The 27952-nt window shown below is 44.7% G+C and overlaps 1 protein-coding gene and 1 long non-coding RNA gene across 2 annotated transcripts in view; one reads left to right on the top strand and one right to left on the bottom strand.

Moving 5' to 3' along the window:
* Positions 1-27952, top strand: part of LOC119163466 (calcium-activated chloride channel regulator 4) — a 46666-nt gene that overhangs the window by 6874 nt on the left and 11840 nt on the right. The window contains exons 3-12 of the mRNA XM_075873117.1: positions 177-474; positions 3723-3829; positions 5466-5642; positions 7510-7637; positions 8334-8448; positions 13538-13765; positions 14706-15005; positions 16832-17050; positions 18076-18349; positions 22542-22715. Coding sequence (XP_075729232.1) covers positions 177-474; positions 3723-3829; positions 5466-5642; positions 7510-7637; positions 8334-8448; positions 13538-13765; positions 14706-15005; positions 16832-17050; positions 18076-18349; positions 22542-22715 — 2020 coding nt within the window. The remainder of the gene's footprint in view (positions 1-176; positions 475-3722; positions 3830-5465; positions 5643-7509; positions 7638-8333; positions 8449-13537; positions 13766-14705; positions 15006-16831; positions 17051-18075; positions 18350-22541; positions 22716-27952) is intronic.
* On the bottom strand, positions 13995-21783 carry LOC142771532 (uncharacterized). Its single transcript, XR_012885972.1, has 2 exons — positions 21286-21783; positions 13995-14095 (listed from the first exon to the last, which is right to left on the bottom strand). It is a non-coding gene; the product is annotated as an uncharacterized LOC142771532 (long non-coding RNA).

Raw genomic sequence — 27952 nt, 5'->3', positions numbered from 1 at the left:
TCAATTGGTTCCTGAGACACAATCACAGCAGGTGTAACTGCTAGATGTACTCAGTACTTGATTAGCCACCTCCTGGACCCATTAGGTCCCACTACTATTCTTTCAACTTTCCATTGGTTACTAAACCCTGGGAGACAAAAGCAGGAGCAAATCTACGCCTATGTCACTACTTGCAGAGCCTCCTAAGGTCTTCGTCTCATTTCCTGCACCGCGCAACCAACGGTCTCGTGTACTTCAAGCACGTAACCATCAACTTTCCCAACACGTGGCCCGAAAGAAGCAGAGCCCGTCGCTTGTCTTCGAGTTCGTTCGAGAAAAGCGATGTACGTGTCGCCGTTCCTGGCTCAATGGCGGAGGAACGGCCTTTCACGAAGCAGCTGAGACCATGCGGTAAGCCAGGAGACTACATTCAACTCTCGCCTACGTTCCTGGCCGAACTCAACGGTTCAACAACGAACAAATTTGTGAACCCCGGTACGTACCAGCTTCTTAACCACCAGCCTCATTCAGAGCAAACAAAAAAGCAACAGTCGCAAATTAATTGACCGACTGAACCTACCACAAAAGTATATACGTGGCCTTCACCTTTCTTAGCGTCGTAAAAAGCAAGAGACAGTGTAGCTGAAGAGTAGCCGCAGCCACGGAGTGCAAAGTAACACAAAGCTAGGCAAAGTACAGCATGGTTCAGCACTGCCATACAGCAGCTCGCCTTCTACCGACGAAAGATTGTCCTCACCAACGCTTTACCATATGCGTTCGGCGCCGCCAATTCTCCTTCCCGCTCTCCTTTGTCCTACTGTCCGCTCAACCACCTGCACCTCTTCTCTCGCCTTCCCCTTTTCCTTCCCATTCTTTACCTGGAAATCTTTCTGCTTTGCTATATTTTACCCTTTCTCACCTCATCTCTAGCCTTTTCTATGTTTTAACAATATCGCCAGACTCTCCAGTATGCCTTGAGGAAACTGCATGATTAGTCCTTTACGCAGGAAAAGATCTCGGGTGCACGTACCTCAGTCCATAAAGCCACGCCAGCCCTTTTATATTTATTGAAGCCAGCATTAGTTATCGCCCACCCGAAACCCTGCACTCTCTGTGTGGTGTGCAATATGACTCTCCATTTCTATTTTCTCTCTCTCTTTGCTCCCTTGTCCCCCTTGCCCATGTCTGGGGTGACAAACTGGGCGTAGTGTAGTTAACCTCCTTATCTTACCAGCGTTCCTTCTTTCTTTTTCTCTCTTTGTCTATGGCTATTTTTTCTACTACTCTTGTTACACTATCCGGTAACCCATTCTTGGTTTATGCAGTGCCTGTCTTTTCGCAATGTACAATTGTGAGCAATATGACCATTGTCACGTTAATGTGGCAAAGAACTTCAAAGCCGAGATAACGTGAGACGTGATTGGCGCTGTTGAAAGCGTAGGAGAAAAGAGGGCGCTCTTCCACTAACTGTTGGAGAACCCAGCATGTTTGTTGCTGTGAAGCGGTCTCCAACAACCAACATCACACCTAATCAGGCCTAGCAATCATATCACGAAAAGAAAGTGCGCAAAAAATAATAATTCAAAGACGTGTACCAAAGTGCTCAGTGAACACTTATAGAGGTAATAAAAGATTGGTATATGCATGCCGGCAGGTTACGCCACAGCCAATATCTTCATAGCTTCATTGCCTGATGTGTCATTGGTTGTGGCTGTGATCGTCGATGTGAGCTCCTATCAGAGCTAGCAGCCACTGACACGCCATAAGCTGCACTTTACAGCAAAAATGTCGAGGCGGGATTGTCAGCAGCTAACGAAAGCGGGCGCCCTTACACTTTGTTTCCGACAGTGGCTGCTGCGAATAGGCCGACGTAAGGTTCGAGGCTATTCGGCAGGCGCTTGCATGTTTAAGCTCACATTGCTCACGATAGTACTTGCCCATTCCCTGTCGAGCTGAGCTGCGAACAATACAGTGTAAATCCAAAAGTGTGGAGTGGAACTCGCCCGATTTCTATGGCAAAGAACTGCAAACATCACTGTGCCCAAATATGCTCGGATTCAACAGCTTCGCCATTAAATTTAACGTCTAAAAATACAACATATGAAAACTAGAGTGTACCGTAATACATTTCTAATATAGTCCAAGAAATTATGTAATCTCTACGATGTAAATGGGGGGTAATTTCATCGCCTGCTTGGTTGCTAGGAAGTGTACTATGTCCCACCAGCAACCGATTGATGAATTGAACAAACATATCGATCTATTCAAGATAAATTTATTACGTTTAGCACAAGTCACGCCATTTGAACACGTGTTTCAACAAATTCAAAATATCTTGCATTTAGAAGGACCGCAGCTCATTTCTTGATATAGCATAATGATTCATGTTATCTTTGGGATATACTGATCATGATGATTAATCGAGTAATGCGCTATTATGATTGTCATTGTCAGCAAGTAATATGCTTGATAAGTAGATCGGGGCTATCATTCAGAATAAACCAAGCTTTGATATTTAGCTTCAACGATATCAATTGTAGATTCCGCGCAGTTCAATTCACTAATATTGGAAGGATGATAACGTCTACGTCTGTTTCACAATCGGATTGTTCAACTGCTTCATTAGCTCACGCGCTGCCTATAATGATACGCTGTATTACATAGGGTACACCTCATATCGGTAACCGCGTCATTAGACCATCCAATTTCATTATTTTTGTAGCTGCTACATTAGACCCTCACGTTAATTACGATATTCGCAAAATTTGTATTGAAGAAGGCTACATCTGACATTCGCTTACTCAGCCGCACAGAACATTCTTTTATGGAGCAATTTAACAATCTTTTCAATGCAATTTCATTACCTCTAGTGCCTTATCGTTGGGCAAAACAGACGCCATGCAGTTCTCACATTGCTCCGTCGCTTTGGGAACCGGGTGGTGGGAATAATTGTCACTAGCTCATGGACAGCATAAACGTCTCAATTCTTCACAATCGAAAAAAAATCTGATCTTAAACCACACATTTAATTGTGAACTAAGTTTTTCATTAGACTACCACGAAGCTATTTTTTTCTAACGCAACTATACGACACTAAAAACACGCGGTTTTTCAAAAGAAATATAAACCTTTTGCATTCACGTGTAAACACTGATTACAGTTAAAAGACAATTTTTTATATTTTTTCACTTCAATATTTTAAATCATATAGTTTGCTACAGATTTTCCGGCAGCGTGTAAATAAATTTTCTGTAACATACGTTACAAGATTAGCTATAGCTTTGCACCCACCTAAATAAGCGTGATGATGTTATGTAACACCACAACACATCTATGTCACCATATGTTTCACTGTCAAACGATGTTCTACAAGATCGTTGCACTCCCATTCTTTAAATTTGACGAGTCGACTTACACGTGAAATCTTAAACTACCAATCTTTGATAATCTTCTAACGCGTTAGTGCGTATTCTCTCGCTACATATAGTTTGTTTTACATAATTATTCAAGAACTAACAACAGGCCCCTCAATAATTACTTATTTGGACATTTGGTATTATCCTTACTTTGTAATACTATTATGTCTTGTATTACTAAAATGACTGACACAGTTTATTTTTGATACGATTGTAGTAAATGATGAAATGTATATCGACCACTACACCGAGAAACGGAACTAGGAGACTTTGGCTTTATGTGCTGAGGAATGAGTTATTTCTGATGTCATAAATATATTCTTGCAGCTTACGTGTTCGTGCACGAATGGGCCCATTTCCGGTACGGAGTGTTTGACGAGTATGGCCGCAGGGATGACGACAAGTATCCACTCACCTACTGCGACGGCAAAGAAGTAATGAACAAGTGATTTATGTGTGCCGCTATCATTAGCTAAGCATAGTCTCGTGTCAAAGACGGCAATTACAGCGTTTGTAGAACATGTAGAACAGAACATACGATTAATATGCGGAGTTTAACGTCCCAAAACCACCACATGATTATGAGAGACGCCGTAGTAAAGGGCTCCAGAAATATATCGACCATAACGTGCACCCAAATCTGAGCATACGGGCCGACTGCATTTCCACCTCCACCGAAATGCAACCGCCGCAGCCGGGATTCGATCCCCTGACCTGCGGGTCAGCAGCCAAGTACCTTATAAAATTAGATCACCGCGGCAGGGCAGAACAGAACAATCATAACTTTATAGATGTTATTGTTTTCTGCAAGTTTGTGAGCACAACGCTCATGCTTTTGGTTAAATTTCCCACATCCTCTCGTTTTTCTCGTAAAATGTTTAGATTCAATGTTCAATTGCTTTTCCAGTCCTCGTTCTCTTTGAGCTATCTTAATTAGCTAGTATCTTCTTTAATACATGTGTGCTCTATAGTATAATTGACGCGGTAATGTTTGAGATAGAACATTAGCATCACGTTTATTCAAACTTAAGTACACGGCGATCTATAGTTTTTTTTTTTTTGCCCTCACTCCCCTCCAAAGGGACTGATTTGTTAAATAGCTGCAACAAAAAGAAACCCAGCAGGGGCGTAAACAAATGTTTTTTTCTGGGGTGCGCGCACGTCTCTCTCTCTCTCTCTCTCTTTCTCTTTGTGTGCGTGCATGCGTGCGTGCGTGTGTGTGTGCGGGCGCGTGGGGGGGGGGGGGGGGAGGGGTCGCCGTAGTGGAGGGCCCCGGGGAAATTTCGACCAACTGGGATTCTTTAACGCGCACCTGAATCCAAATACGATGGACTCGACCATTATTACCCCAATCGAAAATGCATGAGCTGTGGCCGAGATTAGATCCTACGGCCTTCGAGTAAGCAGTCGACCTGCTTGAACACTAGCTAAGTATGGCGATTGAATGGTGACATTAAGATGACCGACACATACGACACGCTATGTCCGAATATGCTTAGTCTGTAGCGAACTTCCTTCATATTTAGTCCAGTGCTCAAAAGTACAAATGCGGTGTGTCTACCAGGATCCTCCTCTTACTTTATGTTACTTAAGATGTGAGCGTTAATCTTTTACCGGACATCTTTGAGTTTCAGAGGCCTTCTTGATAGATAGCTGTAGTGGAAGCAAAATGCATATCCGGAAAAGGCGGACGTGCCCTCAGATGTCAAAACTTGGATGTCAAAACAGGAAGGGACCGTGGGAATAGAAGTAAACTCGTAGATTTTATTTTCCGGCCCCAAACGTCACAACGAAATTTAGGTATGATCTCGTTCGATCCGCTGCAGTTTTTTGGGTGAGACTTATTCAGCAGTTGCTGGCATGGTGACCTTAGCCCGCAGAGTTTCGCAATAAAAGCTACGCTTTCAAGCAGAAGGCAAACATGCCTGCTTTCTTCATTAGAAGTTTCTTGTAAACACTGACCACTGATTGCTAGCCAACTAAGATTTGTTTTTTTCCAAATGCTCCGTAACGGTATAAGCTGATCTCAGTTTCCTGATACATTTTTTTTTCATTCTTGTCATCTACCAGGTCAAGCTCAATGCGTGTTCGAAAAGGCTTCGCTACATTCCGAAACTGCCTTCTGGAAAATGGTGCAAGCTTAATAAAGCTACGTGTACATTTTCCAAGGACTGCCCTATTCGCTTCACGACGTCGGCGAAGGATCCTGTCGAATCATCTATCATGTTCATGCCGTATGTCGCAAACGTGAGTGCCTCTTATTTATCCCTGCATGCTTTTCGAGTCCTCCGCCAATTCATTTCCAACACAAATGAATGCTTCTGGTCCGCAAAGATCCGGCTTACACTAACGATATACAGTGATTAATTTCCCCGTCGTACAAAAGAACGTATTTATGTATGCATCTGAGTTTAGAACGATCATTTAGGAGGCTGTTTGTCATTACTGGCTGAATGACCGCGTCGTTTTTCACCACCTTCGCATGCATTCAAGACTAATTCGCATTTATGACTAGCACCAGCCTTGCTATGTTTTGCGAGTAAAGACCAAAAGAGGACTCAAAGACTAACGAGAACCAGCAGATGACAACAAAGGTATAGGGGATGTGGATCACTTTGACAGTATTGCAATATTTACATTAGTTTTATGAAAGTTTAGTATAGAAGGACTTGTTGCTGGGCGAGTTCTTGCATAATAACACAAAGGGGATAATTGCGCCACACACGTATCAACCAGACCCACACCCACAGGCGCAGACTTGCAACTGACCTTTATTTCACACCTACAGTGTGCACCTATAACACTTATTCACCTACAACATACCTATAAACCAGTTCACCTATATTTCGCACAGTTCACCTACAGTTGATGTCGTGTTTTTGGCTCCTAAGAAGCTTGCAGGGCTGTGTGCGCGCATAGGGGACCACCAAGTCAGGGTACAAGGATGCGGGGAAGAGGCATACAAATTTATATACGCAGTGCACTCTTGGCGTGGGCTGTGAAATTCCCTTGCCGTGTGGAAAGAGTCATGTAAGACAGGCACCAAAGATGTGTCAACGCTTGCATGTGGGAAGATGAATTGTCAGTAAAAACAATAAACGTGGGCATTTACCCATTTAGTGCTCGGAGTGCGAGTGCGAACCGAAACTGAAAGATGTCAAGATATTGAGCCGATGCCGCGATAAATGAGCAAGGAAAATTTGCGAAGCGTACTGGATTGTGAAGAAGTGAAGTGAGTGGGTCAGTTAGTCATCAGTGTTTTTGAATACCATAGAGATAAGATTTGTGTTCGTACAAGTTGGGCGAAAAGGTAACTTGCAGCCGGCCGAGTGTGCAACCTTCGAAGAACGCGCCCAATGCTCCTTCACCAAATGAACTGTGGCGGTGGTTTTCTTGTCCACTTTATCGGGTATTTATGTCCATGCAAAACCTACAAGGGTTTGTCTGTGCCCTTGTAGCCATGAAGGAGGGTGAAGAACGTACTTCTTTGTCAGCTGCAGTTAGCAACGAGCAGCTCGTGGTCTTTTAACGAGCGAACAGCTGACCAATAAGATTTCATTCACTACCTGAAGGCACCACGTAAGCCGGAAATAGACTCTCGCTATAAATGAATGAAGGAAAGAAATATGAAGCGCTCGTTTCTTTGTTTGATTTAACGGTAATGAATACCAGCCGATGATGAAGCCGAGAAAAAAATGTACGGGACGCTAATTGAACTGATTTAATTATATTGCGCCATTTATGATATAACATTGAAAAAGCGAAGTGGACGGTCCCAAGTTGTCCTTCTTTCAACTTTACATTTTTCACATTTTGTAGTTACTACAATAGACGTAAAAGAGTACAATTAACATCCCCTATGCTTACCTTGGCCTCCTTATCTATTGGCTTTCATTATGGTTGCATCAAACAAAAGAAGAGGCCTCAAAATTCTCTGGTCTCGTTCTATCAAGTTTAATGTGACGAAAATCAGGCATGTGATATCAGCGTATCCTCCGTGCATTACCTTCAGCATTTGCATTACCGACTGTAGTGTGACGGTACGACGAAGTAAAGTGGCAGTATTCTTTCACGGGACCACGAATTTTTACTCTAAGCGCAATGTATATTTCAGGTAAGCCAGTTCTGCGACTCTAGCAACGGAGTGCGTGCGCACAACCCGAATGCTCCCAACAAGCAGAATGCGGTCTGCAAGAAGAGGTCCACGTGGGAAGTCATTAGCGAGAACGAAGACTTCAAAGGGTATGGACGCCTCCCTCTCATATATGCGTTGTCCTAACTCTGCGCCGGCGACGCCAAGCACGCTCGATGAAACTATGCTATAGGTTGATATATATGGGGTGTTTTGAACGTCCCAAAACTACCATATGATTATGAGAGGCGCGGTAGTGGAGGGCTCCAGTAATTTCCACCACCTGGGGTGCTTTAGCGTGCACCCAAATCTGAGCACACGGGCCTACATACAGCATTCACATGTGAATGCTGTATGTAGCTGCTGTATGTAACCTATAGCGCACTATAGGTTGGCCACTACGCTGGACCATAGCTCAGCCTTTGATTGCAGCAGCAAATAAAGCATCAGTGGATTTGATCTCGGTAGTGTCACGGGTGTCAGAGGCACCATGGAGCCATTTCATGAGAAAGCGTAACATGCGAGCATGCGTAATCTTGGATACAGCGTCCCTAAAAAAGAAACAGGAAGCAAAAGGAAAAGCAGGGATGTTAAAATTTGAGAACCCCACTGAGTGAAGATTTGTAGCTCTTTATTTCCGGTGTGCATATGAGGAATCTTATCTATGAGGTGGCTTATTAGCTTCGTCTGCACCAAGCAGCCTCTCCTCCTTTTGTAAGCTTAATGATATACTAGCACATAATTACGATAACAATGACCTCTGATTTAGGCACATGCGCTGCTTCACTGTGTCACCATGCTTGCAGCCTTTCGAAGCCTGACCTGTCCAAGAACATCGAGGTATCATTCGAAGAGACGCAGCAGAGAGAAGATCTACCCCAACGTGTTGTCTTGGTGCTCGACGTCTCCATTAGCATGGACGTAAGCGACAGATGTTCTAAAATATTTATTTATTCTTTATTTCAACACCCTCAGGGTGCAAACGTACAGTGCTCAACTCGGCTGTCTATAACGACGGACCGTCGCGCGCGGCACAGCACGAGCGACATCTGCAGTCGCAAACACGCCACATTTGAGCATGCGCGGCGCCAATGATGAGCCTGCCCTGCAGTTTCCACCCTTCTTTATCTCCGCGGTCGCGATGGCTGCTTTGGCCGTCGAATCGCTGTCAACAATACAAAATCAAAATAAAACAACAACAAACAAGAAATATTCTCGCTTCGTGATATCATATCACAGCGACAATGGTTTTACTTCAATTTTTTCTGTTTTTTTTTTGTTTTTTTGTGAAATCACTTAGAGCGCTTTCGATGGTCAAAGCGGTTGTAGCATACGTGGCGATAAACAGGGATCAGTATTGCGAGGCAGGCACATCAGTGGAACCGCGCATGCTCAGATGTGGCGTATTTGCGACTGCAGATGTCGCCCGTGCTGTTTCGCGCACGAAGCTCCGTCGTTATGGACAGCCGAGTTGAGCACTGTACACTGAAGAGGGGAGGGCAATCCTTATTATATGATAACTATTTGACAATAAGTACATAGTATAGACAGAAAATATCACGGCGACACTTAACCAATTTGAGTCACAAAACCAAGGCCAAAGTAGGGTAATTATTATTGCAGCAATCGAAACACTTAATTGCTGCGGGAGTGTTAGAATTTGAGTTTCTTCACTATACACACATTCAATAAACTGCCGAGAAGTAAAAACATAACGCGAGAAATGGTAAGACCGCGATAACGGTAAAAAAACATAATGCACAAAAGTAGCAGTTTTTAAAGCAAAATTTCTAGAAGCATGGCAAAAACATCTAGAACAATCAAAGGGTTAAAACAAACACTGATGCTAACTCGATATGAAACTCTCAAGAACGATTTTGAAGTTATTGGTGTCAGTTATGCTTGCGAGTGTTGCAGGTAGGTTGTTTCCAATCTCTTGTTGTTTTGGGGAAAAATTAATCTGAAAAACCAATGATGTTACTGTGTGAAATGTTTACTTTTTGGCGATGGTCGATGCGCGATGAAATGAATAGCGGTGGCCGAATGAATATAGAATATAAATACGGGCTGTGGTGGTGAATTTCGTGGAAAAGACACAGTCGAGACACTTTTCTGCATTGTTGTAGTGGTGGAATGTTCAGGATGTGTTTGTAACACTGGCAGTTCTTTGCTAGTTGTTGAGAGTGAAGCGGACTGACCGATTTTGTATTTTTTCTTCTTAATTTTGCATACAATGCATGCTTGGGATGAAAATACCAAAAGGGTAAAAAAGCACTTGAAGCGTGCCCTGGCTCTCGACTGATCCGTTTGAGACGTCTCGCAAGGCATGCAAGTAAGCATGCTGCCGTTTATAATTAAATATTTATGTTTCTAAACAAGAATCATCATTGTCATAAGCCTGACTACGTACACTTCAGAACAAAGGCCTCTCCCGCGTTCCCGCCAGTCGACTGCGTCTTGTGCTTGCTTCTACCGCACTATCATCTCACCTGTCCACCTAACTTTTTTGTTCCCCCTTCCCTTTGAATACAGTTTGTGATTCTTTATGGTCAGTGGTTATCTTCCCATCGCGCTACGTGCTCTGCTTATGACCATTTCTTTTCTTTATTTCGACTATTAAATCCTTTACCGCGGTTTGTTCTCTGACCCATTCAGCTCTCTCCTTGTCTCTTAATGTTACACATATCGTTTTCCGTTCCATCGCTTGCTGCGTCGTCCTCATCCTAAGTTGAACCCTCTTTGTAATCCTCTATGCTTCTGCTCCACGCGTAAACGAGAATACTTATAAGTCAAATATGTGCGGCTTTTCTCAGCAACTTCAGGATTAATATTTTTAGGGGTCCTGCTACAACAGTTCGCAGCTCCACTTACAATAGGTGGAATCAGGCTTTTTTTTTTTTTGCCGAATCGTTTGTACACTTCTTCAGTCACCTGTTGCGTTTCCTTGGGCCTTGGGTTTCCTCATTTAAATTTTCCCGACAAATATAGTATTGCTATGCAATCTTTGACTGGTCGTTTCGGAGCCACCTTCTCAGAGAGAGAAAGAAGTTGCTTCTTTTCTTTTTATCAGCCTCTCTCTCCTCTCCCCCCCCCCTCTCTCTCAGAATAGCGCTCAAGAGCGCTCTGAAACGACCAGTAAAAGACGGGGTTAGTGATAATCACGTTCACCAATTCTCGTTCGTTGTTCGCTAACAGCATGTTTGTCGATGTATTTGAATGGTTGAGTTGCAGGCTTCCCAATCAAGCGGGGGGGGGGGGGGGAGGCAAGAATCACCGCAGTGCCTCTCCCCTATCCCACTAAATCAATGCACGGGAAATATCCTGAGGCGGCAGCCCCTGATCCACATCCTTTGTGCGCACGTCTTTGGTTGAGTGTTAAAGTCAAATATACTTTAGGGCAATCTCAAGTAACGTTAATCATGCGCTATCAAACATGCCTTAGACCGAGGGAATAAGGAGGCTACCCTGGAGACGATGGTAAAAACTAGCTATATAGAGGCTCACTTCCAGAAATCACTGCGTGCCTGCACTACGCACTTCCTCAGGTTTCACAGCTTCTATTTGTTTGTTTGTTTGTTCATTTGATTGTTTGTTTGTTTGTTTGTTCGAGTTTTACCAAATGTGGCTCATACCCACTCATGGCAATTGGTCAAGAGTTCATCATATGACCGAGAGAATTTTCAATGACTGAATTCTGAGAACGAACAGAAGAACATGTATAAATAAAAGAGTGCAATATTTTTTTTCACCCATTCACAATGGACATCATCATTATTGTTTAGTGAAGTTGCTTCCTCTTCTTGCTCGTCTCTACACACACGCACAAGCAGGAAGCGCCAGCCATAAGTCTTTTCTCTATTTCTTTCACTGCTATGCTTTCCCATCCCCCTTAAACTTCTCATTTTTCAAATCTGTCTTCAGCACCACTTCCCTTTCCTAGACCCTTGTTATGCTATACTATACAAGGCTGTGCTATGCCATGCTAGTCTGCGTGGACATTCTATAGTTGTTGAGACACTTGCTTTCTGACAGTGAGTCCGTGGGTTAAAGTAGCGTGAACAGATTACACATTGTGACCGGCTCGAGCAGCTTCGTTGTTAAAACACAATGCTCAGTGGTTAGACGCCTTCCCAAATTTCACTTTGTATTATCAGCACTATATATAAAACCACTATTTTCTTGCGTGCAGATTCCCGACACCCACAGACATCTATCACTTTACCTTAGGTTATTGTGTTTTGTGCAAGAAGGAAGGAAGAAAAAAAGGAGGGGCAATACGTCACGTAGCCAGACTTGGCAAGCCGACCCGCTCTGAGGCCAGCAGTGTCGGCGCGACACGTGACATTCTGCGTTAGGATCACGCAAGCAGCGAGATTTGCCGAGACGTCGGAATATGGCACCCGTTAGCTTTTATTAGAAACGCACTTGTTCGGCGCAGACCAGCTGGCTCATGGAGGTGGTTAAAAAACGGAACACCACCTAGAGTACTAAAACCTGTCGCACACTTCGACGTTTTAGTCTCGTGTTGAGCTGACACGGTGGTCTCCAATTGTGCGACGTGATGCTGCTCTTCCCTTTTTTATTGCAATAGCAATTATATTTGGCCTCTCGGCTAGATTTCGCCGCCGGCGTCGGCGTCGACGTCATGCACCGTATATATATATATATATATATATATATATATATATATATATATATATATATATATATATATATATATATATATATATATATATATGAGATATAACAGACAGTAATGCCAAAGAATGTACAGGGGAAGTTATTAGAACCAATGGAATGTAAATAAGAAGAAAGAAGAAAGAAAAGTGGTTGAAAAAATTACCAGCTGTGAGCACAGCTGGTAATTTTTTCATCCACTTTTCTTAGAGCATCCACTGAATGCTCTAACCAATTAATCAGCTGCCCGCTCATAATAAGTTCACGTGCTACGTGACGCCAAACATGCGGATAAAAGAGTGTTTTCACACTCGTCGCTTGGCTTATAGATGGCGCTGACTGTCACTGCTACTTCTAAATTCACATATAAACCCCAAAAAGTGGATGGAGGGAAGGCCGCTGTGGTAGCTCAGTGGGTAGAGCATCGAACGCGTTATTCGAAGGTCGTAGGTTCGATTCCTGCTCACGGCTGGTTATTTTTTCATCTACTTTTCTTTCTTCTTATTTACATTCTATTGGTTCTAATAACTTCCCCTGTACATTCCTTGGCATTACTGTCTGTTAGATCTCATTAAATATAAATATATGTATATATATATATATATATATATATATATATATATATATATATATATATATATATATATATATATATATATATATATATATATATATGAAAACACAAGAAAGAAAGAAAAAAATCAGAAAAACACTCCGGCGCGTGGCAACGCGTGTGGGACCTCCGCGTCGTGAATGCGAGGCGTTAACCACTGAGCCACCGAAAGGTACCTCCTTCAACGATCAAACGGCAAGCTATTTATATCTACCACCTAACGCTATTGGTGGGCATCTCGGGGGGAGGAGGACTATCGTGTTTTCAACATTATCAGCAAGATGGCGCAATGAGCACGCGGCGGCTTTCATCTCTCACGCGTACTTTGGCCCACGGAAAGGAGGATAGTGAACGATTTCTCGCGCGCCCTTATCTTCCGGTGGGAAGGGTCATACGTCTTGGCTGACGTTGGGTTTGCAATGGAACGATTGTGTTGTAGTTATGGAGCGCACAAAAGTCACTGCAATTTTTGAACATCCTTCGTTTGCAAACAGGGCGCGCTTTTCAGACACACTGAAGTAACAACTGAGACGCTTATTCGTGTTCATCCATACCTGTGAGTACGTTTCGCGCGTCATTTGTGCGTAAAAAACGCTGGGCTCGTTTATATATGCTTGCCATTCTGTGCGTGATTTTTCAATTTGTTGGCTATCACTTTCATTGCTTTGTCTTTGTGGCAAAGCTGTGACTTTTTTTTTGTTTCCTCCGTGGTTGTTACAGAGAATGAATCGGCTAACATTCCTGAAAGAAGCGGCAACCCGATACATCCAGGATATTGCAGATGGCTCCAAGCGGCTGGCTATAGTTACATTCAGTACAACAGCAACCGTCCACCACACTTTGATGCCTGTAAACGTCAACACCAGGCGGGGCTTTGTGGATGCCGTCGAGAAACTGCAAACGAATGACACTACATGCATTGGCTGCGGCCTCCAACGAGCACTAGAGGTGAATAAATTGTACGTGCTCAGTGTCAAAAGAAATTTGACTATGCTTTTCATCTATCGCCTACAGTGAATAGAATTTCATGCACTGTGGCTCCTGTTACTATATGTTGCTTTCTCCCGCTATGTATGTTCTTTTTCTTGCTGTGAGATATTAAGACGACTGACCAGCTATAGGAACTCTCTTATGGAGCTTAGTTCACGATGGAAGGAAAAAGAGAAACTAATAGATGTTATGGCTCAGAAGACCTTTTACCTTTATTTTTCGCTGAATACGGCAGTTTTGTGGGTCACCATGTCATGTCCTCTTCAACCGAGCGCCCTGCCACGGAATCTGCGACAAGAAATTGGCAAAAAAAAAATAAAGCAGGCGATGGCAAGCGATAGCTTCCACTGCGTTTACGTTAAAGTATTGTCATGTTCAAGTAGCTATATAAAGGATAACTTGATTCGCCCGAGTTTGATATAACATTGTTTGACGGCACCAAGGCTCCAACAGCATCATCCACAGAGTTTAGTATTGGTGCCGGGGCACCTCGCATATGAATGTTCTGTTGCATTCGTCTGTTATTTGTTGCTCTTTAAATTACCCGTAGGGTGGCGTAGTTATTTGCGTACTCATTATGCTACGGATGTGTGTGTTTGTGCGCGTGAATGCGTAAGCATACGCCTTGTCAAAAAAGGCTTAAGTTTCCCGAATCCGACAGACCAGCATTTGCACACTCCGCAACTTTCGCAACGCAGCCACGTAGAGTGGCCCAAAAGCAGTTTAAAGCTTGTGCCAAGCTGCAGGTTTCACGCAGAACCTCCCGCCGACGCCGACGCCTACAATTTTCGATTGTTCTCGATATGAAGGCTCTAACTCTATACACCAGGACCACGTACCGCCCATCAACTTCCATCGAAAGCGCGGGTTAATGTATTCAACGCTAATGTTTTTACAGGTGCTGAACACTCGAGACGAGACACCGGAGGGAGGCATCATCGTGCTGATGAGCGATGGTGAGGAAAACGAGGAGCCCAAACTGAATGACGTCCTGCCAGAAGTTACAGCAGCCAAGGTGGAAGTGAGCTCGATGGCGCTGGGGGCGTCAGCCGATCGTCAGATCGAAAAGCTGGCCTCCCGCACCGGCGGAAAAGCGTTTTCCTTCCAAGACCTGCAGGGCAACATGGCGGTTGCCATGGAAACAGCCTTCGTGGAAAGCACCACCACGCAGGCCGCTGCAAAGAAGGATTACGTCACGGTGCGTATTGTGCCATGCGTGGGCATCATTTTATGACGTCATGATCGCGTAGATCAGGGTGAGGCAACCTTTTGCGGCAAAAGGCCGAATCGCATGAAAGCGACACGGTGGGGGCCACACGACAGATTTCAAGGGGTGGGGGACGTTGTAAGAAAACAGACAAAGGTAATCTGAAATGGAGAGCTTATGCATTTGCAGCGGCATGTCACAAGGTTAAAATTTACAATCATAGGCTACAAGAAAAAAAAAAACTTGTTCGAGATACACAATGCCATTTAGGCCTTCAGGTAGATAGTCACCGGGGCATGAGGGGAGTACTGGCGGTGAGCCGGGGTCCGTGTAATACTGCCCCAAGGGCAGCAAGTCGCTGACCTCTGGCATAGGCAACACGGTCGATTTGGTTGATTGATATGTGGGGTTTAGCGTCCCAAAACCACCGTATGAAAATGAGAGACGCCGTAGTGGAGGACTCCGGGAATTTCGACCACCTGGGGTTCTGTAACGTGCACCCAAATCTGAGCACACGTGCCTACAGCATTTCCGCCTCCATAGAAAATACAGCCACCGCAACCGGGATTCGATCCCGCGACCTGCGGGTCAGCAGCCGAGTAGCTTAGCCACTAGACCACCACGGCCGGGACAACGGTTGACTTCAGAAAGCCATCCACATTCACAGTTTTATATATAACCAGCATGGTATGCTTCAAGCAATATGCTTTATAATAACTAAGAGATAATAACACGAGGGGAAATATAGGAGATGTTATGAGAAGTAAATGTAATCAAAGAAGAAAAGGGGACGAAAAGAGAACTTGTCATAGGCAGGGTCCGAATCTGTGACCTTCGAATAACGCAATAGCTGCTCTATCACTAGGTTAGGATGGCGGTCATTCGCCCGGTCAACTTTATTGGGTATATAGCGCATTTTAAAGTGGGAGCTTATATAAAGTGGACACGAGGATGTCCGTCACCATAACTCAGTGGCAGAGCATCGGACGCGTCATTCGAAGGTTCGAGGTTCGGATCCTGTGGGTGGCAAGTTATCTTTCTGTCCAGTTTTTTTTTCTTCAAATATACATTACAATTACTTCCAATAACGCCTCCTATACTTTCCCTGACATTATTGTTTGTTAGTTCTCACTGTGCCTACAGAAAATGAGCCCTTTTTTTACACTTTCCTTCAAGCAATATGCTTATGTTTTAAATAATCAGCACCACAACATTATCAAGACTTTTACGTGCTCTTCAGAACAGAGGTCTGAACTCTAACCTTCAATTAGACATTTCATTCGTGTTGGCTTATCCGATAATGTGCGAATGAGTTCTCCAAGTATAAGAAACAACATAGTTATGTGCTTTCTTTGCACTTAGGCCCATTCGGCAATACTGATAGATCGCAAATTAGTCACGCTACTCACGAGAGCGTGTGCGAAGGGCAGTGTGGCATTTATTGAAAGACGTGCCATTTCTTTGTGATTGCTTCAGTACTCCACGTTTTCCTTATCTTCTTTGGCTTACGCATAAACTTTGCAGTTAGTAATTTCACAAGACATCACGGTTTTAAGTGGCGTCCCATGGTGTCCTTCGTATTCCGTCAGGGGCTCGAGTTGATGAACCGACTGCACCATTCGTCTCATCAGTCAGTCTTGAACGGACACAGAGAATTATTAAAAAATCAATCCTGACTGTCACTTCATTGCCCTCTCTACCGAGATCTGCCTAATCTTGTAGGGCAACTATTCGAAGTTTGTACATTCTAAAAGACATCTGGATGACGAACATTTCGTTATCTCTAACACGCTGCCACTCTCTTGTCTCCTCTACAGCTCACAGACGTCGTAAATACATTCACGACGAGGCTGGAGGAACACTTCATTCTCGAATCATCTCTCGGCAATAATACTATCGTGATCGTTGACCAAGTGAGTTCCACGTCCGCTGACATATCAGTGACCCTTATCAACCCCAGCGGTGAAGAATGCAAGAAGTGTGTAGAAACGGGAGACAAGAAAACGAAAAAAGTCATCATACCGAGCCCGGCGCAGGTAATGTATGGCCTCTTTATTTGCACAAGCAATATATCCACATGATAATGTCGATAATGATAATGATAAGAAATGTTGAACATAGGGCAAGTACAACGTTCTTTAGACAAAGTCATGATTTGTTTTTATATTTGGCGAAGTGGAACATTATGTTTGAACACAGCATTCCCGATACGTCATGAAGTATAAGAGACTAATAAGGACTCGTTTCGCTACTCGTGTTTCCATTTACATAGAGCATGGCAATGCTTGACAAAGCGATGTTGGAAACCTGGAGATCACGAGGATAAACCTCTACAACTAAAGAGACTTTCAATACGGTCTCCCCTTTTCGGGATTGTGTACCGTCCGACAACAACAACAGCATCTGCCTTTCAAGCGTTTGCTTATATGCGCAACCGGCGCTTGCCAGTTTTTTGAAAAGAATGGTGTGTAACGCTGATGGCGCGCGCGCCGCTCGTAGTGGGCATGTTAGTAACAGAAGAGCAGCGATTACACGAAGTCAGACGTGCGATATAGCTGACGGTGACTGTTCGTCAACATGAAGAACGCACTATTCTTCATTAGAGCACATTCGGTGGCATTAGCGGGAAACTCGATGTCGTACGTACGTCGTTAGAAATGTCCAGCATATATTGTGGAAGCCTCTACCGTCAAACGGGTCATGGAAATTTTTTCTGTATGCAATACGCTAATATGGCATACTGAATACAAAAGAGAATTTTGTACAAAGAAAACCAAATTCGCTTTACGTACGCAATACCAAACATCATACCATATACGGAATGCAGACTACCATTAGATATACGGAATACGTAATGGTATTTTTTTCTACATGGAGTACTATTACGTATTGGTGCTTCCTTATACGCCATTTCTAAATACGTCAGGGCTCCCTATATGGGCACCACCGGTGACGCGAAGGTTGACGACACGGAGCAAACGGAATAGCATTCCACAATCTCCTATACACAAAAGCCCCCTGATCGTTGACGATACTGACGGACTTCCGAACCCATTTCTAGCATGGCAAGTGGACGATTCGCGTGGATAGCGCCGGCTCACAAAAGGCCGAGGTCAACATCCAAGTGAAGTCCCAAGGCAAGGATCCCAACAGCGAGCCGATCCGCGTCAACTGCCGAATGGGCAGCTTGCAAGTTGGGAAGCCTGACGAAGCCATCATCTACGCGGACGTGTACAAGGGCAAGAAGATCGTCCTCGACGCCACGGTGATTGCCGAAGTCACAGGCCCCAATCCGCCACACAAGTCGATGGCACAGCTCTACGACAACGGTCACGGTGCGATTTAAACCTTCATTCTCACATAATTAAGCTTTAGGCGCTGGTAGATGATTTTACGTGTTGGTTTCGGTGCCGTCATATTGGGAATTAGGCCTGCTGTTTTGTATTTTCAGCAACTGTACCCCACGACAGTCTAGGTAGGGTTTATGACACTTGAGTACTGACCCGAAATTCGCTGGTTGCATTTAGATGTCCGCGGCCCACGTATATCTTTATTTAGTTGCACTCTAAAGAGCTCCACATGTTCGAAGTTTTCGGAGCTCCACACTACGGCTTCCCTGATAATCACAGTTTTGAGATGCGAGACACCAACATTTTTTTTTTACTATTGGTATTAGATGCGACGCATCTTATGGCCGAACTTCGTTCGGTGTGCGGCGTGACTCCCTTACTGCGCATGCGCGCCCCTTCCCCTCTCTCACGTTTCCATCCTTTCTCGCCTAGCAACTCTGACGCATACAGCATCTGATCGCCTTCTCGGCCAGCCTGCAGCGATGGTGGAGGACACGCTTTTCCCCCACATGTTCGAAGATGAAAGCCCTGCGGGACTTCCTAGAGTTTTGTGCTTCCGTGGACCTCGCCGCGTTAAAGGCGAACATTTTGTTCTCTTGCTAACGTGTGCTCTGAGTCTCTTGCCATGCCTTTAACTTTGTCTTTTTCTCTTTCCTTCTCTCTGTCGTCTACTCGCTCCCCATCCCTAGAGAGGCTAAGCCGTGCCCCCGCGACGGGAGGCAGGAAATGGCGTCCTTTTTATGTCTTCCTCTTTCATTACTCTTTCTCTCTACGCACTCTCCTCCTCTTTTTCCTCAAGGTATCCCTCTCCGCGGCACTTACACACCCACTGCGCATGCACGTCCCCTCCCCCTCTCTCGCCTCGCAATACCGACGCAGGCAGCGTATGCTAGTGAGCTTCTGGTGTTTCGAAAATGTGGTTAACGATTTAGGCTACTTCGTACTCTACTATGAGAGAGTTTAAAGCCGTCCCGTGGGGCTCACACTTGATGAGGCCGCGTTGACGAAAATTAAGCCGTGAACGACTTCGCGACGCTCATGTGTGTTCATGCGAGCCACAGCGACGAAATGCGAATTGCCGCAAAAGAACACCCTGAAGGCATCCATTTCTCCTCAGCGTTTATACCCCCATTTAGGATGCGCGTTCCCTCCCTGTCTCTCACCACCCGATGCCGTCGCAGGAAGCGTCGGCTAGCGAGATTCCTGATTGAAAAATCGACTGCTCGTGCTGCACAACTGGTCGCTGGCCACCCCTCATGTATAGGCACCGGATCTGGACCTCCGAGGTGGTTCCGGTGGGATATTTCTCCAGTCCATTGTTGAGCAATAAAAATTCACAGCTTGCGCGGTAATTAAAAGCGATCTGCGGGCCTTCTGTCTCTCATTGCCCATTAACAGTGATTGGCATGTTCCGGTAGGAAATAGCGGTCCTTCACTGCGGGCTTTGCGCCTCCCCAGGTTTCTCTCCTGTGCAACGGCGATTTGAGTGGCATGTTGGAGTTATTAGACAGATTTAGTTGAGCGTACGCTACAGCCTTGGGGACGACGTGTGCCATAGGAAACGGCTGGCAGGCTGCGTCCGCAAAGCTGCTGCGAGCGGCTAACTAAATCTGTTGAACGCCACTGCCAGACTAGAGGGAAAGGCAACGCGCGTCGTCCGTCCACTTGTCCAGCCACAATTTTTCGCAAGAAGAGCGCCCCCGCCTCTCTATGCGCATTCATATCGGCCCTCATTTTCTGCCGCTAATACGAACTGGAATATACTAGCTGCCGCCAAAATTAAGCGGCCAACTTCTACGCGCGGAAAATTTGGTCCGGCGCGATCCGGGCAAGGAGTCGCGGCTTTTCAGCTTTTACGCAACCCGCATCCGCTTTTCCGATCCGCGCTCAGTGTGAACGTGCATTTTATCCACAACAGACACTCGCATTCACCTGCTTCTTAGCCAACAGATGCGCGCACACCTTGCGTTTGTTTTTCTTTTATACATTGAAGAAAGTCATTCAGAAGGGTGGACAGACGAGCGCATGAACACGAGCGCATGAACACGAGCGCATGAACACGAGCGCAACTGCAAATCCACAAGTAAACATTAACCTCTCGATAGTTTAGAGGTAATTTAACTGCAGACAAACAACATGTATTACGTTCTAATCAAGTATGTATAGCATATAGCTTAGTATTCATCTGTAAAAAAAAAGGCCACAGAGCAAGCATCAAGTCCACATGCTAGATGATAACGCACCTGTGAACAACGGGAACACCTCAAACATTCCCGCTAAGCATTAGGTTGCAGCTGCTTTGCATGTCACATGAGGGCTTCGAATGACGTCAAACGGCCCTTCGTACGCCCCACGTGTTTCCCAACTTCTTATATTGGAGGAAGACCCGTGTTGGAACTCATTCGATTCACTTTGAGACTTTCATGGGTAGACAACGAAAATAAAGACATCAGAATAACAGCGTCAATATGAAGCTCGACCAAGGGAATGAAGTCGTCTAGGTGTAAATGGTCGTGGATACAATCATGGTCTACCACAGCGACAACAAAAGGAGTACCACTATAAATATTCTAAATTAATGAGAACTAGCAGACAACAATGGCAAGCAATGTATACCAGACATCATATTTTCAGCGCTAGCAGGAAAAACAAAGAACTTGCTGAAAAGAGAACAAGACCGTGCACAGGGAAAGCGCTAATTATAAACTGACTTTAGAGTACTTTAGTTTGACGTTTTTATGGCCCGATTATCTCCGAGTTGGACCGCTAGGCTGCAGCGGAGTGGTGAACGTTTTTGTCGTTTAGTTATCCGTTTTTCGTACCGGAGTGGTAGTCACAGTCGCAGCACGCTCTGGCCAGTTTCACCTTCGTTAAATAAAATGAAAGCCTTTTACAAAGTAAAACAATTATGCTTAACTCACTGTTGACGAAGTAGTCAGACTTGCTCTTGGAAGGCACTACCAATGCAATGCTTCGAAAAAAAAAATGGAAGCGCCGACTTGAAAATAGCCACCCAAGAGTCAGCGAGGCTGCATTCCAGAGCCAGCTCAATCCCTTTGGAGGTCAACGCATCATCGATGTTTATGTCAGGTGTGCCATCCTGCATCGTGTCACTTTTCTTCAATCGGGGGTTTGAAGTAAGCACAAATGCCCGTCTACGTGAGAGCGCTTTCGCGGCTTGCGCTGCGCAGACGAACGTGAGGCCACCGAGTAGTACATACGTAGGAACCACGTACACGGTGGTGCACTGGAAGCGCAGCCATCTTAGAACACGCAGACAGTCGACGTACGCGTGAAAAAGGGCGCGCACATCTACATCCCTCGGTAGCGGGAACAGCAAGCCCACTGCCCGCTCCGTTTAGTCTACCTGTAGGCGGAACGTGGGCCTCGCTCCGCTAGCTTTACGACTGAGCGGAGAGTGCATGTGTACTCCCGCCGTCGTTGTGGTTATCTGCTTAGTGGAACGTAAAAACGCCGAACTAAAAAAAAAAACGCTCTCTTATTTTAGAAAAAAAAACACAAAAAAGACAGATCACCCAAAGCGCATGCGCGCAGCCTTAGGATATCTAAACAAGCATCGATCTGAAAAATTTGGACTCGCAGCCAAACACATGAATGGACGTGTCACTAATACACTCTGCGCTCTGGCTCTTCATATGGAAAGCTTCCAGCAACTCCCTTCCCTGGGTATCACCTCCTCTGCCCAGGATGTTGATCTAGCTTAGCCGATGAGCACATTTGCAGGCAGTAATAATAGTGTACAAAATTTAACCTGCCAAAACAACCATATGATTATGAGAAACGCCGTAATGGGTGGCTTGGGAATTTCGACCACCTGGCGTTCTTTAACGTGCACCTAAATCGAAGGACACGGGCCTGAGGCATTTTTGCCTCCATCGAAAATGCGGCCGCTGCAGCCGAGATTTCATCGATACCTGCGGATTGCGAAGCGCGTTGTCTTTCGGGTTCGAACAAAAAAAAGAAGGGGGGGGGGGGGGAGGGCACTGCAACGAAACTTTGCTCCTCCAACTGAACAAACCTGTGCGCGCCAAAGTAGGCTGTTGATGCTACGAGTAGGTTCTATCATGCTAAGAGTAGGTTCTATCATCAATCGCAACAATAAATTCACGTAGTTAAACTCGGCGCTTATCATTTGTAATCACTGATTTTTTTGCAGATCCCGATATCGAGGCCGACGATGGAACTTACAGCGGGTACTTCGTCCACTTCACTGGCAAAGGGAGATACGTCGTCACGGCCCACGTTTCGAGCGATCACAGGGCTCGAGTGAGCGATCCCAAGGTTGGCTCCGGTAGCTTCTACAGCACTACTGCGTTTTCTCTGTCATCTGGTAAGCCACGTTCATGCATGTTAGTTAATGTTGAGAAAAAAACAAAGAAAAACGTCAGAGCTTCGCAGCTAGGGTGAAGCAAAGAATGCGTTAACTGATTATAATGTTACATGAAGTAACGCTTGCAGCAATCTAATAAAGGGCATTCAACCAGAACTCACTCAACAAAATGCGGCCGTAAGAAAACACCGCCACTCCAGAAGGCGAAGCTACTTTCGTGCTGTCTATAACTTCAACGCAGACCCGCCACGGTCGTCTAGTGGTTAGGTCACTCGGCTGCTGACCCGCCGGATGTAGAGGGTGCGAATCCCGGTTGTGGCGGCCGCATTTTCGATGGAGGCGAAAATATTTGAGGTCCGTGTACTTAGACTGAGGCGCACGCTGAGGAATCCCGGGTGGTCATAATTTCCGAAGTACTCCACTACGCCGTCTCTCATAATCTTATAGTGGTTTTCGCAAGTTAAACCCCATTACCCATTATTATAACTTCAACGCTAAATGAGTGGTGAGAACACGACACAGAGGACGCTATGTTCCTATACTGATGAACCCCATCACGACATGGCGCGCGCGATCTTCGCATGCTGACCACACTATCAAGCCAGTTGCCGTGAATGAAGCGCAAATAATTTGCCACAAGGTAAACCACATGCAGGTATGTTGCTAACTAGCCCTATCACAACAAGGAATTCCGTAAAGAGCCCCTCAACCACTCCGATTGCATAAGCGGATGAATTTTTTAACGCCGAAGCTGTCCAAGCTCCTGATATAACGTGCATCCGATCGCAACTAACCCTCCACGCCGTTGACAAGCACCCAATTCCCAGCTTCGCTCCTCCTCACACAAACCTCGGCTACACGCGCACGCGCCGAGGAGCAGCTAGCGCCACGCCACGCTCGCCGACGGAGACAATCCCTAGAGTTACTGAATATCCTACCTTTAGAGTGCCAACCACTGGCACGCGTTCGCTCGCGTCTACGCGTCAAAAGCGTCAAATGCGCCTCTCGGCGTCGACGTCGGAGGGGCATACGCAAGCAGGCGCGAGGGATCAAGCCGGGCTTGATATTTCGCCTCGCGTACGCTACGTCACCACGCGTACAGCGGCGCCGACCAACCAGAGGCCGCGCGCCAACCAACCAGAGGCCGCGATGACTCCGAGTGCTGGGCCTAATGGCTGCCGCTTCGAAGGCACGGCCGAGTGCTAGAGGCAAGCACGAAAACTACTCCAAACGTTCCTGTATGACCGCTTCGTCATCTAGAATGACACGACGAATGTCTGCGAGTGCCACCAGCGTGACTCAATTTCGTGCCGAGTGCGAGTGACGCCGACAAATCCAGCGAGTACCTGCCGGCTTGCTAGCGAGTGCCTGCCAGTTTCAGTGTGGTCGTTGGCCGTGTGAAAACATCGTATCGGCGATTGTACTGCGCCTGTGCTTTCATCTCCATACGTTGTGCTCGAAGTCAGTGGGCTGTGGTGGTAAGATGCTTCCGATGATAGAAGTCAGGATGATCGACACTAGCCGGATGCCGAAAAAGATGTGTGCTTCGTTTGCATTCCTCGGTGGAAGCTGACGGGACAAACTCAGACAACGAAAGTTAAGTTGTTTACGTCTCAGCTGGCTAAAAAAAGAAAAAAATATTGCATAGAAAGAGTGCTTGAGGCTTGTCTGATGCCTTTGCAGTAGCGTGTGATGCCAAGCTAGTGACATGTGATCATCGTTTACATCGGCGTACGAACTCCGTTGAGCTGTAGTGCATGATGCCACTGACACCAACGAATTGATCCGGCGTGCGTGTTTACACCAACGAATTCAGCTGTAGCTCCGATGTGCGTGTTTACGTGAACGAATTCTACTGAAGCTTCGATGTGCGTGTTTACGTGAATGAATTGCACTGTAGCACCGGTGTGAGTGTTAACGAGAAGCATACGACGAATGCAACGGTGTGATCTGTGAGCCGTCGTCGTGCAGCGGTGAAACAGTCCTACTGTGACAAATGCCAGCTGATTGCCAGCTTCTGCACATTCAGACGATGATGCTTTCAGGCCTCCAGGGGTTGTTTGCCCAAACACCCAAGAGAGGACTGCACCAGAGCCTGCTGTCGCCGATGGAAGTGCCGGGTCAACACCAACCCAGCGAAGAAGTCGCAAAAAAAAGAATGAAGAAGAGTTAGATAGAATTACTCAAAATGTGCAAGACTTGTGCGAGACATTGAAGAAAACTGAGTCAAGAAACGAACATGAATATTTTGGGCTGTGCCTTGCTAAATACTTTGAGAAGATGCCAGAAAAGCGACAGTTAGAGCTGAAAGTGAAGATCATGCAATTAGTAATGGAGTATGTGGACTAGTTTCTTTTTTATTTCAATGGCTGAAGTGATTTTTTTTTATTAAGGTACGGGGCCAAGTGCAAATTTCTTTTTAAAATGTCATTTTTTACATTTTCTGTCATGTTAACTGAATCACTCATTATTTTGCTGCATGAACTTTCTCTTTAAACAGTTTTTTTGCAAAGATGCAAGGAAAAATGTTACACTACCCAACAGTTGCGAAGAAAAAACTGAAAGTGCCTGTTTTGTGTGCATCATAAGATTAGCTTGATATGTGATATTTCGTTTACTCTTTAAAGAGGTTGTGAAAAGGTCACTTAACAACGACAATGCGGCACCATCAGTAGCCACATGCTCTAACTATATCATCAGCCTGAATGAGCCTGCATAGACGCTTTGACTATCTAGAAACGCAGAACTCTACGGCATCTGTGAGCGCGTGCAAGAGGCATCCCACAAGAATGCTGCTTAATATGACGTCAGCTACAGAGTTCAAGTTGGTGCCTATTGCTTATGGCAAAGGCGCTGATAGGTGTTTGAATTGCATGCACTCGCAAGTACCGAAGAGTTTTGCAATCCTCGATAGGCAAAGAACTACTTATGCTGACGTCGCCTAGTTAGTGTGTGTGGATGTCGGTGGTTTCGCATTGTCATTTTAGATCGAGCGTTTTATGACTCTTTTAGCCTTCATATTAAATGTGCAAATATGTAATAATGCTTTGTTAGCATTGTCAACTTGACATTTTTAGTCATAAAAACCATACACTTCTCACCAGGTTAATGCACAGCATTGTGCATGCATTGTTCGCACTCAAGGACACATATGTCAGCCTGTTAACAATTAGATTTGCTCTCTCATTTAAATAATGTCTACAGAAAGAAAAAAGGCAAACAGCTGCTTGAGTGTAACTAGTTACAAATATGCAAGACTTAGCGCTCCTGATTGTGTAGGGGCCGCACCTGTTTAAAATGTTTTTGTTCATTTTCTTGAAACCTGTTTAATCACTGTGCTTTTAATATTCATTTGAAGAGATTTATTTTGGTTCATTGCACAGGGCAAAGCTTCTTTTCTGTGCCTGAAAAGATTAGAATTTGTAGAATGTGGAATTTGAGTGCACACTTATTTTTTGCTACTTCAGGGAGCACTAACATTTTTTTTTCATTAGTACACTTTGGTACACAAAATGCACACTTTAAATATTAATTTGACTTGCAAAAAAATTTTACAAAAATAGGGCTTGTCTTTCAATGCTCTCATATGCCTATAAAAATCTGCTTTGTGATTCAGACTAATAATCTCCAAGTCTTGTCACTAAAAAAAAAAAAAAAACACCTCCGATACTTTGCTTTATACCTATAGGATCAGGGGAAGCGGGAGTGTTTGAAGGGGTCATAACACCCAATTTTCGAACATGTTCTGTCGGTTAATCGTTTCGCATTCACAAATTAGCTGGCAGAATGGTAGCGAATTTGCATGAACACTTACTTTGTAATTGAGTGTTTCATAAATACACAAGTGGCTGGACAGTGGGGCAGCACTCGTGAGGAATTATGTAACAAGCAGCTAACTTTTCGAGCATCTGCATTCCTGCGAGCAGTTCTTCGTCAACTGTATGTGAAACCTGTTATTTTAGCCTTGTTTCATTCGGCACTGAAATTAGAATACTTGCTGCAGCTGAAACTTTGGTATAACAGAACGGCTACACTCCTTAATGTGCATTGTCACGTTCGTCATGGCAAAAGGCTAGTCGCTGGGGGTGGGCAAGGTTTTCTTTTATTGTAATATTTTAAGGTTTGCTTTTTATAACCAGTCTGGGAATAATATACCTTTTACTTTTGGTGTTCACTGAAAGTGAAGTTTTTGAGTGATTGTGACATGGCCCCTTTATTTAGTCATGAAATATGTGATTTAGTCATTAATCTTGTGACTTATTTTTATATTTATTTGTGTATTGTAAATATTATCAGGGTTGCACAGAATGAATTTGGGGAATATACGTCATTTTGATGATGTCTGTCCTTTATAATAAAAGTTACTTCAGTAATAATTACCAAGGTATGCTTTGTTCACATGGTCATTCCTGAATTATATGCTTGTATTGTGATGAGCTACATACAGTATGACACAAAGCATTTATGCCACAGTGCACCTGCATTTCATTGCTAATGCGGCTTCACTCATGCAAAATGTTTGCAACACGTAAGTTACTAACGTAAATGAAAAGTACAGTTGCTTTTGCTGCATACCTTAAGGGGTACCGACACCATATTTCTAAGGCGAGTTTAGTCTGACTAACTAATCTCCTGTATACACAGACGACTCTGAGAAAGTATAACACTCGGCAAATTCTGATAAGGTATTTCATTTCAACATTAAAATCAAATTTCTCGCAGGGCACCTTACAACATCGACACTAAGTTGACGTCGGGACTTGAGTACTAATTTTGGTGACTTCACGCTGCATTCTGGCTAGTTGTGATGATATCTGGTACTGGAACTTCTGAGATGGCTGCTTGGTTCGTGGAAATGTGACCATATCTTGTACTAGCACGTAACGAAAAGGTCATACTTTGTTGCAACGACAGGGGACACTAGGAGTTTAAACTAGCTTTCAGAACACTATAATTAGTTTTTCAGGGCACACTTGCGCATTGCGGTACATTTTCTAGGCTTCTGAGTGCTTGGCCTTTCCTTGGTTGTAAAAAAAACAAAGTGAAAATTTTTTGTCAATACCCTTTCAAAAGGACAATTACAAGTTCTCTGTAAATGTAAAGGCTTAGCCATTTCCATATGTATGAGCCAGATTTATTTGCACGCCATAGATATTGTACTGATGAAGTGCATTTATTTATGAGACGAGAATAAATATAATTGTTCGAACCCATCGATCCCAGACATTGTCCAAGTT

The sequence above is a fragment of the Rhipicephalus microplus genome, chromosome 9, assembly GCF_043290135.1.
Source record: "Rhipicephalus microplus isolate Deutch F79 chromosome 9, USDA_Rmic, whole genome shotgun sequence".
NCBI lineage: Eukaryota > Metazoa > Arthropoda > Arachnida > Ixodida > Ixodidae > Rhipicephalus > Rhipicephalus microplus.
The sequence above is the reverse complement of the archived record's forward strand: the minus strand, read 5'-3'. Positions and strand labels throughout refer to the sequence as shown.